At 34.3% G+C, this 19,948-nt stretch overlaps 4 protein-coding genes and 1 long non-coding RNA gene across 5 annotated transcripts; 2 read left to right on the top strand and 3 right to left on the bottom strand.

The window, feature by feature from the left end:
- Positions 1-3,494: 3,494 nt before the first annotated feature.
- Positions 3,495-3,997, bottom strand: LOC109611474. Its single transcript, XR_002193878.2, has 2 exons — positions 3,865-3,997; positions 3,495-3,765 (listed from the first exon to the last, which is right to left on the bottom strand). It is a non-coding gene; the product is annotated as an uncharacterized LOC109611474 (long non-coding RNA).
- Positions 3,998-5,003: 1,006 nt separating this feature from the next.
- Positions 5,004-7,544, top strand: LOC113562541 (protein FAM92A-like). The gene is made up of 6 exons (XM_026972249.1): positions 5,004-5,102; positions 5,321-5,506; positions 5,610-5,711; positions 5,834-5,965; positions 6,183-6,360; positions 6,557-7,544. Exons 2-6 carry the CDS (start codon positions 5,475-5,477, stop codon positions 6,782-6,784), a joined length of 672 nt encoding a protein of 223 aa, XP_026828050.1. The 5' UTR covers positions 5,004-5,102; positions 5,321-5,474; the 3' UTR covers positions 6,785-7,544.
- Positions 6,916-7,550, top strand: LOC113562543. The gene is made up of 2 exons (XM_026972251.1): positions 6,916-7,089; positions 7,167-7,550. Exons 1-2 carry the CDS (start codon positions 6,943-6,945, stop codon positions 7,278-7,280), a joined length of 261 nt encoding a protein of 86 aa, XP_026828052.1. The 5' UTR covers positions 6,916-6,942; the 3' UTR covers positions 7,281-7,550.
- A 524-nt stretch (positions 7,551-8,074) lies between these two features.
- Positions 8,075-9,526, bottom strand: LOC113562542 (translation initiation factor IF-2, chloroplastic-like). Its single transcript, XM_026972250.1, has 3 exons — positions 8,825-9,526; positions 8,543-8,728; positions 8,075-8,229 (listed from the first exon to the last, which is right to left on the bottom strand). The coding sequence occupies exons 1-3, from the start codon at positions 8,937-8,939 to the stop codon at positions 8,120-8,122; spliced, it is 411 nt and encodes a 136-aa protein (XP_026828051.1). The 5' UTR covers positions 8,940-9,526; the 3' UTR covers positions 8,075-8,119.
- A 137-nt stretch (positions 9,527-9,663) lies between these two features.
- On the bottom strand, positions 9,664-12,470 carry LOC113562540 (protein FAM92A-like). Its single transcript, XM_026972248.1, has 6 exons — positions 12,266-12,470; positions 11,702-12,071; positions 11,497-11,598; positions 11,243-11,374; positions 10,848-11,025; positions 9,664-10,651 (listed from the first exon to the last, which is right to left on the bottom strand). Exons 2-6 carry the CDS (start codon positions 11,731-11,733, stop codon positions 10,424-10,426), a joined length of 672 nt encoding a protein of 223 aa, XP_026828049.1. The 5' UTR covers positions 11,734-12,071; positions 12,266-12,470; the 3' UTR covers positions 9,664-10,423.
- Between the last annotated feature and the right edge of the window lie 7,478 nt (positions 12,471-19,948).

Below are 19,948 nucleotides of genomic sequence, written 5' to 3'. Positions count from 1 at the left end.
ATTTTTACCAATAAATTGTATATCCATATTTCCTTCCCATGCAGTAAGAGTAGCAGGATTATAATCATTAATATCGACTTCATTATTTTTTCGAGGAAGATCGTACAATTTGCTTTTATGTTTTAATTGTTTTCTACCTGCTATTGCAGTTGGCACATCTCTCATTTTACTGTTCAGTAACGGGACGAGGAAATCCAAACCGACACCTACGAACAACTTTACGTCCTACTTTTTTAGAACGTAGACAATAATCATTATGTTTGTGTCGTTGATGCGTATCAACGCATCTGTACAATAATGGCAAAATATTTTATCTGGCAGTTTGCAGCTTATGTATTTTGAAATAAATTCAGACACTTCTTGAATAGAAGATTCACCGAAAATCGGTGCATCTTTAATCCAAATAGTAAATGGAAATGTGTATACCTCTACCTTGATATTCTCGTCACAAAAAATAGTGTGTTACTTCACCGATCGGACAATCTTTGGAACAAATAAAATCAAGCATTGCCCGAAATTTATTATCAAGAAATCGCGACGTTGATACAGGATCTTTAGCAACAAGTCACTGGTACTCAATGAAGAGTTTTGCCATCCATTGACTTCACGAATATATTCACCTAAATCGTCCCATAGCCATTCACTAGAACTTAACGTTAGAAACCATGTCGCAGGTCCGTAATGTTATGTCATACAAGACAAATCACTTCTCGGTCTACGCCAATATTGTTCCGTATTTCGAAGTGAAGAAAACATTGTATTTAAGTCGGATTCCAAAATTTCTTTCGACATAGCCTCTAAATATTCCGCAGCCGTGTAACGAATCCGTGGATTAGTTATATTCAGTTGATGGTAAATTCCACGACTTAACTGACGAATAATCGCCTTATTTAACTCATAAAACAAGTATTGTTGATTTACTCTAAATTGTGGATGCCTAGACGTAAAACGACATTTAACATATTCATGTTCCTGAAGTTTCACCGGTCTAGTTTCATCACATTCGCCATTACAACCAAGTGGGAATAAATCTGGAAAACACATCAAATCCAAATTTTTTTCCCGATTATCCAAGGGTGAATCCTGAATTGGTAACACTTGATATAAGGTACTCGCAGTTTGATTTTCTTTATTTGCATGTAGAGGAACTATAGTAAACTGTTCGTAATAACTATCATCTTTATCTTTTTGAGTCAGCATTGCCTTACGTTGGTCATGTAATGTAACTTCGACATCATTTTCTGTTTCTACATCATTTTCTGTTTCTATAGCATTTTCTGTTTCTTGCATTTCAAATTCTACATTATCCAAATTCCCTAAAAATAGTTTATCGTGAGTTTCGGGCAGTACAATTTTAGAATATAATGGATTATTATTTTTCAACCATATTAGAGCTTCAAATACTTTTTTAATATCCACTAAATCTTCCCAGATAATTTTTGATTTAGTTGGACCATTTCGAAGTAAAATGAATTCGTGATTTAGGTTTATTGGATCAGTGTTAGAACATAATTTATTTAAAGTCTGTTGTAAAGGAAGTGGTAAATGAAATGTTCTACCTTTAACTTTTTGTATCTTTTGTCTTTCAGGTATTTTTTATTAATAACTGTTCCATTTTAACAACAGTTTGAAAAGCTTTAGCTCTTTGTAAAAGCAACTTCTCAAAATCATGAAGAGACGATATTACCTCAGGTACATCATTTACAGAGAAATTATTTAGAATGCAGTAAGCAGGCATCAAACCGCTACGAAATTTCCGATCACAATAATGACATATATATTGCGGATTGATTTTTTGTTGTTCTACATATGCCATCAAATTTTTCCAAATTGAATTAGTTCGTGCTTTTTACATTCACTAAGTTTAGAAACACTTCTTTTATAACAAAGTCTCTCACACGATATACAAATATACCGCGGTGTGTCCAGTGAACGTTTTTTCAAAACCGTAAATGCATTATGATATTTAGAAATAATATCATCATCACTCAAAATTATTTCAGTTTGCTGATGCTTGTACATATCTACTTTTTCTTGTGCTGAAGTTACAATTTCATTTAATATATTCAAATCAGCAGAATATAATGCTTCGTCCAAATACAACAATTTTTGATAAAAATTCTTAAGTTGATACATTAAACGTTTAATATTTTTACTTGGGAAATGAGCGATAATAACTGCATTGGAACTGACATCGCTTTATAAAGATTTAAATCAATATAATAGCTATGCGTATGGCCTAATTTATCATTTGAAGTTTCACGGTACATTCATAAATATTGTGCATGAGTTTTGATACGTTCTTTAAAGTACATATATTTATAGCTTCTAAAAATTTTGATATCGATCAATTAGAAGCGGATCGTTAATTTTACATAAAGAATTGCACAACCACGATTTTTTGCCCTTCCCCCATCAAGGGTAATATATTTTCAGTCTGTCCTTTCATATTTATTATAGATGCTCCCTTATATTGACTTCAGATGAAATTATATCGTGATAAATCGAATCAACAAAATAATTTTCGGACGAAGCTGTATGTCTAGATATGCCACATAGTGCACATAATTTGTCATCAACTGTAGAACATTCTGCAACAGTCAAACATGTTTCTGATTGTTTTTAAGCAGAGTTAACATTTTATATATATTACGAATATTACAGTCTCTTAGATGCATACACCAGCGTATGACTTTTTCAACTTCTAATCGTTTTTCAATATAACCTTTGCTGCAATCTGTAATATTGAGCTTGTCTAAAATATTTTTACGAATACTTCCGGAGAATCGCGAATTTTTATAAAATTCCTCGCTCGAATTTTGACATATTTTTTACAAATATTTTCGGTAACATAATTTTTATTTCTATTCTCAAGTATCGAATTAGACTTCTTTTCTGATAATATCGTTTATTATAAACCACTTACGATCAGAAGATAATTCTTTTTGTCTTTCTCGTTCACGTTCAGAATTTATGAAATAACGTTTTCGTTTTTGCGCACGTCTTTACTAAATTCTTTCATACCGACGCCGCTTTTCAGCACGATTATTTTCTAAATCCTGTTCATATCGACGCCGCTGTTTATTCCTCTTAGCATGATTCTTTTCCAAATTATGCATACATTGCTGAGAATTTTGAGTTCTTTTACTTGATTCAATATGTCATATTCTTTTCATATTGACGTTTTATACGTATACGGACCGCTTCAACTTGTCTTCTCTTACCACTGCTAATGGAAGCACTTCTGAGGAACGCCATAGTTTAAATATTGAGGAAAATGCTCAATAATATTTGTCTCAAAAATTTTTATTAAATGCAAACGCATTAAGCTGTGATCATACCTTACTTTTTTCTGGTTTGATGTTAAATAACAATGAAACTGCAAAAGCTATTGCGAAAACACCGCAATCACTACCGTTGGGTTGACTTTGCACAGTAGGAAATTTGACAGGATACTTGATAAAGTCATGTGTTGGGAATAATTTCGTCAAGAATTGTTTATGATGCTCATGTAACATTTTATTATTTAAAGAATCGTAAATACATGTTTTTTGTATCATAATAACTACATACCCAATGTTCTCCTCCCAACGAACTATGTAGTACCTGGATATGCTTTCTCTTTCTCGGTATGGGTTCTATTGAATCAGGATGCTGTATTAGCACTGTATCAACAGGTCTATAATCTGAACAACTTTCTAAAAGTCGTTGGAAATTATTTATGTGTATCGCTAAGCCATTCGCCTCTGGTAATTATATCTTTTTCTGCAGGCATGAAAATAATGTCCCTTGCTTTTAGAGACGTTGTAAATCCTTTTACAAATTTTTTTGCAACTATGCAACACTTCTTTTATTCTCACCAACCTTGTATGGGCGCAAAGCGACCTTGTATCCTTGTATAGATACGGGCGCAAAGCGATCCTTGTATATATACGGGTGCAAAGCGACCTTAACTTAAAAATAAATAAAATGAAAAAAAATGAGAAAGAATAGAGATAAAGAAAAGGAAAGGGAATGTATACAGAGCGAGCGAGAGAGAGAGAGAGAGAGTAAATGAAATAAAATGTAAAAATAGAAAGAAATAGAAATAGAAAAAGAGAAAGAAAAATAGAAAAGAGAAAAAAGAAAAAAAAACACTTAAATATAACCAACGTAACCTGAAACAAAACATTTTTAAACTATATAACTAATAATAAGAACATCTCATGATTCGCATACTAAGGCCGGTATTCATAGTCGAATCTTATATTTAAGACCATCTTAAGTGTATCTTCAGATACTCCGTAGCCAATGAAATGATCTATACAGCATCTGCAGATAAACTTAAGACGGTGTTAAATATAATATAAGATGCGACTATGAATACCGGCCTAATAAGATGCATTGTTTCAAAAAGAGAATCTTGAAATCAAAAGTATTCGTACACTAAGAAATTTTACAGAAAATAATTACCGAGGAAATGCGACACGAGCAATTGTTATGAGCAAATTCGAGCAAACATACCACTTACTTTGCACCATTAAAATATCCACAAATTCTGATTACTCGAGCGACTAATGCACGTACAAGAAAAATTAAAACACTTTTATTATATCTCGACATACCTAAATTAACCTTTTCTCGGTTCTTATTTTGACGGTCCGTATTTTGATAATATCTTCCTTCCTTCTATGGCTAACTGCGTAAAATGTTGCTACGATGCAAATTCGAGACAGGCGTAGACACCAGTCACTGACGGTCGATGTATCAAACCCATTTGACGTAAGTCATAGACCATGATAATGACCTAGTTACACCGATCGTTTGATACGCGTATCAAGAGACACAGCAGTGTCTCGCACCAATCAAATAGTATATTGTACTGCATTGTGGCTGTGTTCCACTTGACGCTCGCAACGACCGCAACGTCATTCTATCTTTATTCAATGTTCAGTGAGGAATAAAGACAGAATGACGTTGCGGTCGTTGCGATGTGTAGTAAAAGAAGTTGAGTGAGAATGTGAAGGAAGACTCAGGCGGGAGATCCGACCGCAGCCGAGGAAGTGTTATTGTTTTAGTTCGTCGTTAAATAACCTATTCCATTAAGTGAAATTGAATACAATGTAAGTAACCTATACATTTTATTCTGATTATTAGTATTATTTAATAATATTAGAGAAGTAAAATAAAAGTGTTTGACCGGCCCAAGTAAATCACGCGTGTTTACTCGAGTTTTCTTTGATTCAATCGCACTTTCCGTTAATGACAACAATTTCATTTTGACATTCTTGACATAATTTAGACATTCTAATTTTCTATATACGGTTTTGTACTTTTGCAGCCAGGACAATTGGTCGAAATATGTCTTGCACATAGACGAGAAAAAAAATTACCAGAACCGTTTCTAGTTTCGCGAGAGATTATTGTAGAGAAATAATCTGTCGCTGTAAGTTCATTCACTGAATACTTTACGAAATCCTTTCACGGAGGGGAAAATGCTTCGAGTGCGCTCCCAGAATAGCGTGTAGTAAGTTGAAGAATAAAATCAGTCGAGCATCCGACTTTAGTCTCGCGATATTATGACAGATCGTGAATGGTGAGTCGTTTGAATAAATCTATTTTGTTTTCAGTGAGCAGGAGGCGAAATTTGTACAGGATCGTATAACAGGCGTGGAGAAGCACTTCGCTAAACTATGCACGATATTTGCAGCGTTTACCAGGAAAGCGGCCAGGTGATAACCAGCTAACTCTATCGATTATTTTTCCTCAGCGATACACACGGACCCTTCACTCGCTATCGCTTCGACGTAAAACCTCATTTCCGTTTATTATTCACCAGCAATATTATTTTCAGACTGCGCGATAAAAGTGACGAGTTTGCAAAAGTAATACAGGTCTATGGTGATTCGAAAACTATAAATCGATCCATGAGTACTGGATTGGCGAACTTTTCAGCAACGTTATCAGTCGTCGGTGATTATAGTAGGTAAAAACGATTCTTTAAATTACATATCTTTCACGCAAATAATGTCTGCAAATAATTAACAAATTTAGCTCAATTTAAATTTATTTACTCGGACAAATAAACTATTCATTGTCTTTCTATATTAAATATAAAATTTACCTTTCAACATGCTGATAAAGTGCAACATTATGCTTCAACATCATTTTAATTTTTTCACCTTCGAAATTATTAATTTTAGAGATGCAGAAGTGCAAAGATTGGACACCAAAGTAAGTGCGCCTCCTTCACAGTACGCAATGATTTGCAAGCATGCGCGCGATGATGTAAAAAATACCTTCGCAGCACGCGATAGAGAATTCACAGAACGAAGGCAATTGGACAAAGTTCGAGAAAGAAACCCTAGGAATCGTCAAATGGTAGTATCCTTATAATTAAAACCTCATTTTACAAGCATCACTTAATTTCAATCGTGATTTCATTAATTCCATGGCTTTCGTAATTGTAAATCGAAAAATCATTTAGACGATAAATAAAATCGCGCAATAAATATATTGATGAAATCATTTCAAACTAATATAACTATGTTACTCAAGTATCTCTTGTTACAATTAGTCACAAGCCGAGTCTGAACTGATGAAAGCATCCGTTGAGATGTCCCAAGTGGTCAAGGGATTGGAGGAGCAGATCAACTCGTTCGAGCGACGAAAGCTGCACGATTTGAAATCTGTACTATTGGATTTCGTCACCATCGAACTGAGGTTTCACAGAAAGGCTCTTGAACTTCTGACTAAAGCGTACCAAGATTCGTATCCATCGACGAAATTAAAGATCTTGAGATGAGATTTTTTCAAATCGTGTGATCATTTTCATATATCATGTATAAGTGTAGTTGATTTAACATGCTTTTAACATGCAGGACTAACGTAATAACGTATCGATAATATTGTTTAACCAAATCACGCGATTATGTACAGGAATTAAGAGACTTTAGACAAACAATGCGCGCCCCTGACTCCGTCACAAGGCTGGACACAGTAAACAGAACGTCGTTTCGACACGCTTATTCCTTAACGAACTTAACTAACCGATTTGCATCCTCTCCTGCGACACTGCAGAAATTGGCTAATCGAGAAGCCGAGTCTGCTGTAAGCTCAATAATTCATTTAACGTGTGAGTCGTTCTACTATTCCATTCTTGAATCTTTAACGATGAATGCTTCCAGGATTCCGTACAAACCGGATTCACCAATTCATCCGAGTCGGTCCAAGTTCTCAGGCCTATCCCACCAATCCCTACATGTCAGAAGTCCTTCATATCGTCCATAATATCTCCATAATATATCGCATACCTTCGAAAATGATTGTATTTACACACTTACTTCACTTACTTTTGAAAAATACTCGATTTGTACTTTAGATATAAATGTCTATGAATAGTTGTTTAAGATTTAATAAAAGAAGAGGATCCTGAATCATCTTTATAATGTCTAATAATCAATATATGTATTATGAGTTAGGGTATATTAAAGTTGTGTTATTTAAAATGTAATTCTCATTCACTTTCTGATAGCTCAGTCAATCGTAATAAAGATCATTTAAAGCAATAGAAAAAGTACAGTTTTATAGAAAAGTGTAAGTTTATTTTTTATAATATAACAAAAGGATATCTCATGCATGCTAATCTTTCCTCCACATGATTGTATGGCTATTCCAGATACTTTGGATGAGTGGTCACTTGTTAGATTAGTATATTGAAGAAAGGGATGAGCCTATTTATCACCTTATTAAGGATTTATATGGCACATTAATAGTACGATTATTGAGTAATATACTGAGTAATATTACTAATAAGTAAATGCAGCTTTCACAGTTATATAGATAAATCAATACAATGTAAGATACATATACAATATGTATAATGCTGAAACAAATGTATTACGTTTATCTGTATATAAATAATAGTTACATTAACAATTTGTTCGTTATCACGACGTGATCAACTTGAACACAGGAGCATCGATAATCGTTTTGTTAGAAGATAATAGACAGGATGAAGAGAGCGAGATTACTGCAACGTAAAGAGAAAGATCAGGAATGGCGATAGGGTATTAATAAATAAAGAAAACATATATATAATATATTTGGATTTATTGTTTATTAAAATATTAAAAATATATTAAAAATGAAAATATTGTATGTTCACGACGCGCCCGCCACGGCCGCCACGTCCGCCGCGCCCTCCACGTCCGCCACGCCACGGATGGCGGCCAGCACGTCTCCATCGTTCTGAAACAAACAATTGATATTAATATATGTAGATATATAGATTGATATAGATGAGTGCCGGGATTTAGTTGCACATTTCTAACCTATTTCGTTGTCAACTCCCACTATCCCCCTCTTACCGCGCGTATCATAGAAACGAGGTACCGGACGCTAATAAACATAAACAAGATACATGCCGCTAGATTAGAAATATACAATTACAATACGCGGCAAGAGGGGGACAGTGGGAGTTGACAACGAAATAGGTTAGAAATGTGCAACTAAATCCCGGCAATGATATAGATTGATATATATATATTTTTTATATATTTACTCGGTAAAATCTTCCCGTCCGGTGTCATTCGAACCGGGGCCGCTGTTCCCATTAACACAGGCGGTGGTAACTGCGGTGGTAGCGGCGGTGGCAGCGGTGGTGGTACAGGCGCCTGTATTAATGGGTCCGCCTGTGTTAATGGGAACATCGGCGAAATAGGCGAATCCACCATTTCAACGTCGATAGCTGCAACAAAATACATATATATTGTGTGTGTGTGTGTGTGAATAAATGTACAATAAATAAATATTTTATAAAATATAATGTATGATATCAACTCACGTCCTTTGTCCATGGCTCTCTCTTTCAATATGGTCGCTTCGTCTTCTAGCTGCGGCGTTACGGCAACGGATCGTAAGGCAATTGTTTCTTTCTGGCGCATTTTCACATATTGCATCCTAATTAACCAATAGCCCCCGGGCACCGCGGACGTGGGGGGCGCGGCGTGCGCGTCATTAATATTAAATACTTTATACAAAACCCACAAATAAATATATTATATTCTATCGAGACACGGTAATGTCTCGCACCAATATTATATATTTTTTATTAATACCCTATCACCATTCCTGGCGAAGAAGAAGCCTAATAGTGAATGAGCGCGTTTTTCTATTTTGAGAAGTTCTATTAATTTTCTTTCTCTTTACGTTGCAGTAATCTCGCTCTCTTCATCCTGTCTATTATCTTCTAACAAAACGATTATCGATGCTCCTGTGTTCAAGTTGATCACGTCGTGATAACGAACAAATTGTTAATGTAACTATTATTTATATACAGATAAACGTAATACATTTGTTTCAGCATTATACATATTGTATATGTATCTTACATTGTATTGATTTATCTATATAACTGTGAAAGCTGCATTTACTTATTAGTAATATTACTCAGTATATTACTCAATAATCGTACTATTAATGTGCCATATAAATCCTTAATAAGGTGATAAATAGGCTCATCCCTTTCTTCAATATACTAATCTAACAAGTGACCACTCATCCAAAGTATCTGGAATAGCCATACAATCATGTGGAGGAAAGATTAGCATGCATGAGATATCCTTTTGTTATATTATAAAAAATAAACTTACACTTTTCTATAAAACTGTACTTTTTCTATTGCTTTAAATGATCTTTATTACGATTGACTGAGCTATCAGAAAGTGAATGAGAATTACATTTTAAATAACACAACTTTAATATACCCTAACTCATAATACATATATTGATTATTAGACATTATAAAGATGATTCAGGATCCTCTTCTTTTATTAAATCTTAAACAACTATTCATAGACATTTATATCTAAAGTACAAATCGAGTATTTTTCAAAAGTAAGTGAAGTAAGTGTGTAAATACAATCATTTTCGAAGGTATGCGATATATTATGGAGATATTATGGACGATATGAAGGACTTCTGACATGTAGGGATTGGTGGGATAGGCCTGAGAACTTGGACCGACTCGGATGAATTGGTGAATCCGGTTTGTACGGAATCCTGGAAGCATTCATCGTTAAAGATTCAAGAATGGAATAGTAGAACGACTCACACGTTAAATGAATTATTGAGCTTACAGCAGACTCGGCTTCTCGATTAGCCAATTTCTGCAGTGTCGCAGGAGAGGATGCAAATCGGTTAGTTAAGTTCGTTAAGGAATAAGCGTGTCGAAACGACGTTCTGTTTACTGTGTCCAGCCTTGTGACGGAGTCAGGGGCGCGCATTGTTTGTCTAAAGTCTCTTAATTCCTGTACATAATCGCGTGATTTGGTTAAACAATATTATCGATACGTTATTACGTTAGTCCTGCATGTTAAAAGCATGTTAAATCAACTACACTTATACATGATATATGAAAATGATCACACGATTTGAAAAAATCTCATCTCAAGATCTTTAATTTCGTCGATGGATACGAATCTTGGTACGCTTTAGTCAGAAGTTCAAGAGCCTTTCTGTGAAACCTCAGTTCGATGGTGACGAAATCCAATAGTACAGATTTCAAATCGTGCAGCTTTCGTCGCTCGAACGAGTTGATCTGCTCCTCCAATCCCTTGACCACTTGGGACATCTCAACGGATGCTTTCATCAGTTCAGACTCGGCTTGTGACTAATTGTAACAAGAGATACTTGAGTAACATAGTTATATTAGTTTGAAATGATTTCATCAATATATTTATTGCGCGATTTTATTTATCGTCTAAATGATTTTTCGATTTACAATTACGAAAGCCATGGAATTAATGAAATCACGATTGAAATTAAGTGATGCTTGTAAAATGAGGTTTTAATTATAAGGATACTACCATTTGACGATTCCTAGGGTTTCTTTCTCGAACTTTGTCCAATTGCCTTCGTTCTGTGAATTCTCTATCGCGTGCTGCGAAGGTATTTTTTACATCATCGCGCGCATGCTTGCAAATCATTGCGTACTGTGAAGGAGGCGCACTTACTTTGGTGTCCAATCTTTGCACTTCTGCATCTCTAAAATTAATAATTTCGAAGGTGAAAAAATTAAAATGATGTTGAAGCATAATGTTGCACTTTATCAGCATGTTGAAAGGTAAATTTTATATTTAATATAGAAAGACAATGAATAGTTTATTTGTCCGAGTAAATAAATTTAAATTGAGCTAAATTTGTTAATTATTTGCAGACATTATTTGCGTGAAAGATATGTAATTTAAAGAATCGTTTTTACCTACTATAATCACCGACGACTGATAACGTTGCTGAAAAGTTCGCCAATCCAGTACTCATGGATCGATTTATAGTTTTCGAATCACCATAGACCTGTATTACTTTTGCAAACTCGTCACTTTTATCGCGCAGTCTGAAAATAATATTGCTGGTGAATAATAAACGGAAATGAGGTTTTACGTCGAAGCGATAGCGAGTGAAGGGTCCGTGTGTATCGCTGAGGAAAAATAATCGATAGAGTTAGCTGGTTATCACCTGGCCGCTTTCCTGGTAAACGCTGCAAATATCGTGCATAGTTTAGCGAAGTGCTTCTCCACGCCTGTTATACGATCCTGTACAAATTTCGCCTCCTGCTCACTGAAAACAAAATAGATTTATTCAAACGACTCACCATTCACGATCTGTCATAATATCGCGAGACTAAAGTCGGATGCTCGACTGATTTTATTCTTCAACTTACTACACGCTATTCTGGGAGCGCACTCGAAGCATTTTCCCCTCCGTGAAAGGATTTCGTAAAGTATTCAGTGAATGAACTTACAGCGACAGATTATTTCTCTACAATAATCTCTCGCGATATGTGCGAGACACATTTCGACCAATTGTCCTGGCTGCAATTTTCCAAAGATATGTATTTAAAGTAGAGAATTACTTGCATCGCGGATGCATCATTAAGTCCATCGATGATCTTTTCAAATAAAACTTGGTTAATGTCGATCCAACGACGTCATCGTCTTCGCTAGTTCACTGAGAAGCAGGTTTTTAATTTCGGCGATTGCCTGAGGATAATCGTGGAAGTTCTCTAATCCCAGGAGAGCTACTCTGATCGCCTAGGAGACACAGAAATGTGCATGAAAAAATTGTTGTCATTAATGGAAAGTGCGATTGATCAAAGAGAACTCGAGTAAATTTATTAATTTTATTTAATTATATTACTTCTCTAACATTATTAAATAATACTAATAATACTAATACTAATAATAATCAGAATAAAATGTATAGGTTACTTACATAGGTTACTTACATTGTATTCAATCTCACTCAATGGATAGGTTATTTAACGACGAAACAATAACACTTTCACTTCACTTCCTCGGCTGCGGTCGGATTTCCCGCCCGGGTCTTCCTTTATACTCATTCACTAGCTCTTTCGCTCTCTCATTCACTCTCTCTCGCTCTCTCACTCTCTCTCTCTCTCTCTCTCTTGCTCGCTCGCCCTCTCACTCACTCGCCCTCTCGCTCACTCATTCACTCACTCACTCACTCGTTCTCTCGCAAAAACTTCTTGCACTACATTGCGTCGTACACTTGTCGTACACCGACCGGCGGAGATGTCCGTATATCCGTGTGATTTACACATGACGGGTCGATAAGTTAGAGTTTTCTAATGTAGAGCCTCTACATATGATCGTTATGTGTGAGTCACACGGATATACCAACAGCATCTCCGCCGGTCGGTATAAACGGAGCTGCTGCCATCTCGACGAAAAAGAACGGACTGTACACTTGATGATGATGACGACGACGTTTCTTAAATGAAATTTTCCAATTTCAGACTTTGCATCGCCATATCTCCGCTCGTAGAGCACGTACAAGAAAAATAAAAACACTTTTATTATATAATTCGACCCTAAGCTATCCATTGAGCCTACTTAGAAGTTCATCCGTTCAGCGGTTATTGAGATCTAATAATCGGAGTGTCTGCGAAAGCGTCGCTTCGCGTAAAAGTCACGGTGCGGTCTCGCTGCGCGTATACTTGGCGCGAGACACTACCGTGTCTCTTAATAATATTAATTATATATACAGGGTGTCCAATTTAAAAGTTGCACTGAAATATGTCTTCAGGGAAGCATTTGAGAAAAACTTCGGTGCAGTTTGGCGCAGATAAACTTTTTCTTATTTCTTTTGATATATAATTAAATTTTAAATTCTATTTGATTTATCGCGCCGACTCACGATGGGGGAATTTGAATCGCAATATTTCATTAGTGTTACATCACAACAGCATTATCTTATTTTATTCTATTAACTGTAATGAAAATTGAATAAATAACAGCGTTATCAGAAGCACAAAGGATACAATAAAACAAGGATGAAAAGATTTAATAACCCGGTACGTGATAACTTTGTGAATGAAATCACAATTGTGACACCGATTATGGTCAAAATCATATTAGAGACTTACGATAATGAACTTTATACATTTATAGCTCTCATAAATGAAATTTGTTTGGACTATAACGTTAGAGAAATTTAGTACGGACTTAGAACTAACAAACAATAATGTAATGACGATAAAAAATATTTTTTTTTAAATGGATTTTGGCCACGTTTTCAGTCGTTTTGACCACTGTGCGGCGTGCAGTATATCGCGTTTGAAAAAAAAAACAGATTTTAGTTTATCCATTGCTGACCATCTAGCATATGTTAGCCAGTATGATCGAAGAAAAATTTTATCTAATATATGAAATTGATTGGCGATTAATAATATTTCAATTTAGTAAATGTTAAAGTTTTAAAGTTGTAAAATTAAAGTTATGTGTTTGATATGTGAAGTAAAAGTGAAAGAATGTATGTATTGTAACCGGATGTTCGTCCTAAGCCGAAAGGCAAGGACTATGATAAATAAATAAATAAATAAAATATTTAAATAAGTTAATCCAGCAATTTTATCATACAAAATATCCCAATAAGCAAATTGTTAACAATATGTCAGCAGATCGGAAACAAATTTAATCAGAATGATACAGCAGATACGGTGCCATCTGTGTCCGCATTAAGCTTTTGTTTTGTTGCCAAATCCTGCTGACATAATAAAACAGCAGATTGGCGGCAGAAATAGTGCAAACGTGCGCTGCAGATTGGTTATGCCTACAGATTTTGTTATGTTTCTGTTGCTATGTTGCTAACATTATAGAAAAGACAAAACCTGCGTCAAATCTGTAGCGTTTCTACTAACAAAATCTGTAGTAGACTCTGATGATATTTGTTTTCGACAGAGTTAGTTATTGGGGATGTTACTTAAATAAGTAGATTATTAAGTTCCTACTCATGTACATACTTACTATTTAGTTAAGTTAGCTATTAAGCACCGAACAAATCGCACTGTATTGTATTAGATAAGTAAATTAACAATGAACTATCAACCGAATGTATTGTAAACCAAGTAGTCGCTAATAACCAAGTAGTTGAAGCGACCTAAAATAACCTTAATAAAAAAAGTAAGGTGAGATATAACCCAGATAGCAGAGAGAGTTCAAAAAGAATTCATTTGTCATGTCACCAATTCACAGTATGCAAATAACGTATTGTTCAGTTTTAAATAAAAAAAGAAAGAAGAAAATGAATTTAGAATTGGTGACATACAAGTTAATTCTTTTTGAACTCTCTCTGCTATCTGGGAAGACACAATATAATAATAATAACATTGTTAATACTAAACACAAGTGAAACTAACAAAAAAATGAATTAAAATGTAAATTTAACGTACGTAAAAACTTAAACACCTTGAATATTTCGTAAAAAAATTTATCAAACATTAATTTTATTAATTATATATAAAATACATTGACAACTTAGTAATTACAAGCAAATATGCGTAGAAATATTAATAATACAGTTGCATAAACGAATAACTTTATCTCTCACTGACACATTTAAGCAATTAGTTCTACACTATTAATTTCTTAAGCCTATCTTTTTGATCCTTAATTTGACGCAATCGTCTTTCGATAATGCCTTCAAGATTTTCACCTATTTTTGTTTCACTGAAATTATACACGCTGCCGCCCATCTAGAACAAATTTTAACATCATGTTAATTAAAATTAAAAATCTGTCATAAATGCTACTTTTAGTACAACTGTAATACGTTATTTGCATACTGTGTGTATATGTCGAACGGCCCCCGAAAACTACCAAAAACCGCGCAACCCACAAAAAAACACACGCCCACCCCCAACCCGAAACCCCGGGTCAAACGGTACTAATTAAATAAAACTAATTAAAATTAAATTAAAAGATTTTATAAATAATATCAGCAAATTAAGAATAAGAAATGCCATCATACCTGCAGAAGTACCTGTAGAATTTTTATAATCCAGAAAATAAATGGATTTATAATAATACATAATAGTTTATTTTTTTAAGGAATTCTGAAAGCACTGCAATAAAAACAAAGTAATTTATTCGTAATAAACTATACTAGTAAAGAACTTCAAATACTTTTGGAAGAGCAGGTTTATAAAACTAATTTTATTTACTTTGTTTTTTTGCAGTTGCTGTCAGATTCGTTAAAAATAAACTATTATGATTATTATAATCATTTATTTTCTGGATTAAAAAATTCTACAGTTACTTCTGCAGGTATGAGGCCATTCTTATGTCTTATTTGCTGATATTATTTTATAAAATGCTTAATTTAATTATTTAATTAGTTTTTTATTAAGTACGTTAGACATATACACACAGTATGCAAATAAACGTATTACAGTTGTACTAAAGTAGCATTTATGACAGATTTTTAATTTTAATTAACATGATGTTAAAATTTGTTCAGATGGGCGGCAGCGTGTATAATTTCAGTGAACAAAAATAGGTGAAATCTTGAAGGCATTATCGAAAGACGATGCGTCAAATTAAGGATTCAAAAAGATAGGCTTAAGAAATTAATAGTTGTTAGACTAATTGCTTAAATGTGTCAGTGAGAGATAAGTTATTCGTTTTGCGAACTGCTGATTATTAATATTTCTACGCATATTTGCTGTAATTTACTAAGTTGTCAATGTTTTATATATAATTAATAAAATTAATGTTGATAAATTTTTTTTACGAAATATTCAAGGGTGTTTAAGTTTTTACGTACGTTAAATTTACATTTTTAAGTTCATTTTTTGTTAGTTCACTTCTTGTTTAGTATTAACAATGTTATTATTATATATTGTGTCTTCCCAGAATAGCAGAGAGAGTTCAAAAAAGGAATTAACTTTTGTATTGTCACAATTCTAAAATTCATTTTCTCTTTCTTTTTTTATTTAAAACTACACATACGTTATTTGATACTGTGAATTGGTGACATTGACAATGGAATCTTTATTGAACTCTCCTGCTTATGGTATAATATATCCTCACCTTTTTTTTAACTTTTTTTTTTATTAAAGGGTTATTTTAGGTCGCTCAACTACTTTGTTATTAGCGACTACTTGGTTTAACAATACATTCGGTTGATAGTTCATTGTTAATTTACTTAATCTAATACATACCAGTGCGATTTGTGTCGGTCTTAATAGCTAACTTTAAATTAAATAGTAAGATATGTAATGAGTATGGAACTTAATAATCTACTTATTTAAGTAACATCCCCAATAAACTAAACTCTGTTCGAAAACAAATATCATCAAGAGTCTACTACAGATTTTGTTAGTAGAAACGCTCAGATTTGCGCAGGTTTTGTCTTTTCTATAATTTGCAACATAGCAACAGAAACATAACAAAATCTGGTAGGCATAACCAATCTGCAGCGCACGTTTGCACTATTTCTGCCGCCAGATCTGCTGTTTTTATTATGGTCAGCAGGATTTGGCAACAAAACAAAAAGCTGTAATTCGGACACAGATGGCCACCGTATCTGCTGTATCATTCTGATTAAATTTGTTCCTCTGCCTGACTATTGTTAACAATTTGGCTTATTGGGATATTTTGTATGATAAAATTGCTGGATGATAACTTATTTAAATTTTATTATATTTATTGTATTATCATATGTCCTTGCCTTTCGGCTTAGGGACGAACATCCGGTACAATACATAATTTCTTTCACTTTGTACTTTCACATTCAAACAATAACTTATGTTACAACTTTAAAACTTAACATTTGACTAATTGAAAATATATTAATCGCCATCAATTTCATATATTAGATAAATATTTTTCTTCGATATACTGCGGCTACATATGCTGATTGGTCAGCAATGGAATAAACTAAAAATCTGTGTTTTTTTTTTCAAAACCGATATACTGCACGCGCACAGTGGTCAAAACGACTGAAACTAACGTGGGCCAAAATCCATTTAAAAAAAATATTTTTTATCGTCATTACATTATGTTTGTAGTTCTAAGTCCGTACTAAATTTCTCTTAAGTATACCAAACAAATTTCATTTATTGAGAGTATAACTGTATAAAGTCATTATCGTAAGTCTCTAATATGATTTTACCATAAATCGGTGTTCACAATTGTGTTTCATATCACAATGTTATCAGTACCGGGTATTAAATCTTTATCTTGTTTTAATTGTATCCGTTGTGCTTCTGATAACGCTGTTTATTTATTCATTTTCATTACAGTTAATAGAAATAAAATAAGATAATGCTGGTTTGTGATGTAACACTAATGAGAATATTGCGATTTCAAATTCCCCATCGTGGAGTCGGCGCAGATAAATCAAAGAATTTAAATTTAATTATATATCAAAAGAAAAAGAAAAAAGTTTATCTGCGCCAAACTGCACCGAAGTTTTTTCTCAAAATGCTTCCCTGAAACATATTTTCAGTGCAACTTTTAAAATTGGAACACCCTGGTATATATAATAACTATTATTAAGTAGACACGGTAGTGTACTCGCGCCAAGTATACGCCGCGAGACCGCACGTGACTTTTACGCGAGCGACGCTTTCGCAGACACTCCGATTATTAGATCTCAATAACCGCTGAAGGATGAACTTCTTAAGTAGGCTCCAAGGATTAGCTTAGGGTCGAATTATATAAGTAAAAGTTGTTTTATTTTTCTTGTACGTGCTCTACGAGCGGAGATATGCGATGGCCAAAGATCTGAAATTGGGAAAAATTTCATTTAAGAAACGTCGTCGTCATCATCATCAAGTGTTACAGTCGTTCTTTTTCGTCGAGATGGCACGCAGCCGTTTATGCCGACCGGCGGAGATTGTGTTGGTGATATCCGGTGGACTTCACACATTAACGATCATATGTGAGGCTCTACATTAGAAAACTCTAACTTTACGACCCGTCATGTGTAAATCACACGGATTATACGGACATCTCCGCACGGTCCGGTGTACGACAAACGTACGACGCAATGTTTAGTGCAAGAATTTTGACGGAGAGGAAACGAGGTGAGTGAGTGAGTGAATGAGGTTGAGCGATGAGGGAGAGTGAGAGAGGGCGAGCGAGCAAGAGAGAGAGAGAGAAGATGAAGTTGAGAAGCGAGAGGGAGTGAATGAGGAGAGGAAAGAGACTAGTGAATGGTTATAAAGGGAAAGACCCGGAGCGGGAAAATCCGACCGCAGCCGGGAAGTGAAGTGAAAGTGTTATTATTTCGTGTATTAAATAACCATATCCATTGAGTGAGATTGATACAATGTAAGTTAACCTAGTGTTAAGTAACTATAACATTTATTTCTGATTATTATTAGTATTAGTATTATTAGTATTATTTAATAATTGTTTAGGAGAAGTAATATAATTAAATAAATTTAATAAAATTTACTCGAGTCTCTTTTGATCAATCGCACTTTCCATTAATGACAACATTTTATTTTTTTGCACATTTTCTGTGTCTCCTAGGCGATCAGGTTAGCTCTCCTGGGATTTAGAGAACTTCCACGATTATCCTCAGGCAATCGCCGAAATTAAAAACCTGCTTCTCAAGGAACTAGCGAAGACGATGACGTCGTTGGATCGACATTAACCAAGGTTTTATTTGAAAAGATCATCGATGGACTTAATTGATGATCCGCGATGCAAAGTAATTCTCTACTTTAAATACATATCTTTGGAAATTGCAGCCAGGACAAATTGGTCGAAATGTGTCTCGCACATAATCGCGAGAGATTATTGTAGAGAAATAATCTGTCGCTGTTAAGTTCATTCACTGAATACTTTACGAAATCCTTTCACGGAGGGGAAAATGCTCTCGAGTGCGCTCCAGAATAGCGTTTTGTAGTAAGTTGAAGAATAAAATTCAGTCGAGCAATCCGACTTTTAGTCTCGCGATATTATGACAGGATCGTGATAATGGTGAGTCGTTTGAATAATCTATTTTGTTTTCAGTGAGCAGGGGCGAAAATTTTGTACAGGATAGTAATAACAGGCGTGGAGAAGGCACTTTCGCTTTAAACTATTGCACGATATTTGCAGGGCTTACCAGGAAGCGGCAGGTGATAACCAGCTAACTCTATCGATTATTTTTTCCTCAAGGATACACAGGACCCTTCACTCGCTATCGCTCGACGTAAACTGTCATTTCCGTTTATTATCACCGCAATTTATTTTCAGACTGCGCGATAAAAGTGGACGAGTTTGGCAAAAGGTAATTTACAGGTCATGGGATTCGAAACACTATAAAATCGATTCCATGAGTACTGGATTGGCGAACTTTTCAGCAACGTTATCGTCGTCGGTTGATTATTAGTAGGTTAAAAACGGATTCTTTAATTACATATCTTATCACGCAAATAATGTCTGCAAATAACTTAACAAATTTAGCTCAATTTTAAATTTATTTACTCGGACAAATTAAACTATTCACTTGTCTTTCTATATTAAATATAAAAATTTACCTTTTCAACATGCTGATAAAGTGCAACATTATGCTTCAACATTATTAATTTTTTTCACCTTCGAAATTATTAATTTTTAGAGATGCAGAAGGCAAAGAGTTGGACACCAAGTAAGTGCGCCTCCTTCACAGT

This window comes from Ooceraea biroi, chromosome 9 (genome assembly GCF_003672135.1).
Source record: "Ooceraea biroi isolate clonal line C1 chromosome 9, Obir_v5.4, whole genome shotgun sequence".
Taxonomy (NCBI): domain Eukaryota; kingdom Metazoa; phylum Arthropoda; class Insecta; order Hymenoptera; family Formicidae; genus Ooceraea; species Ooceraea biroi.
Note: the sequence above shows the minus strand (reverse complement) of the source record. Positions and strands in the feature narration are given on the sequence as shown.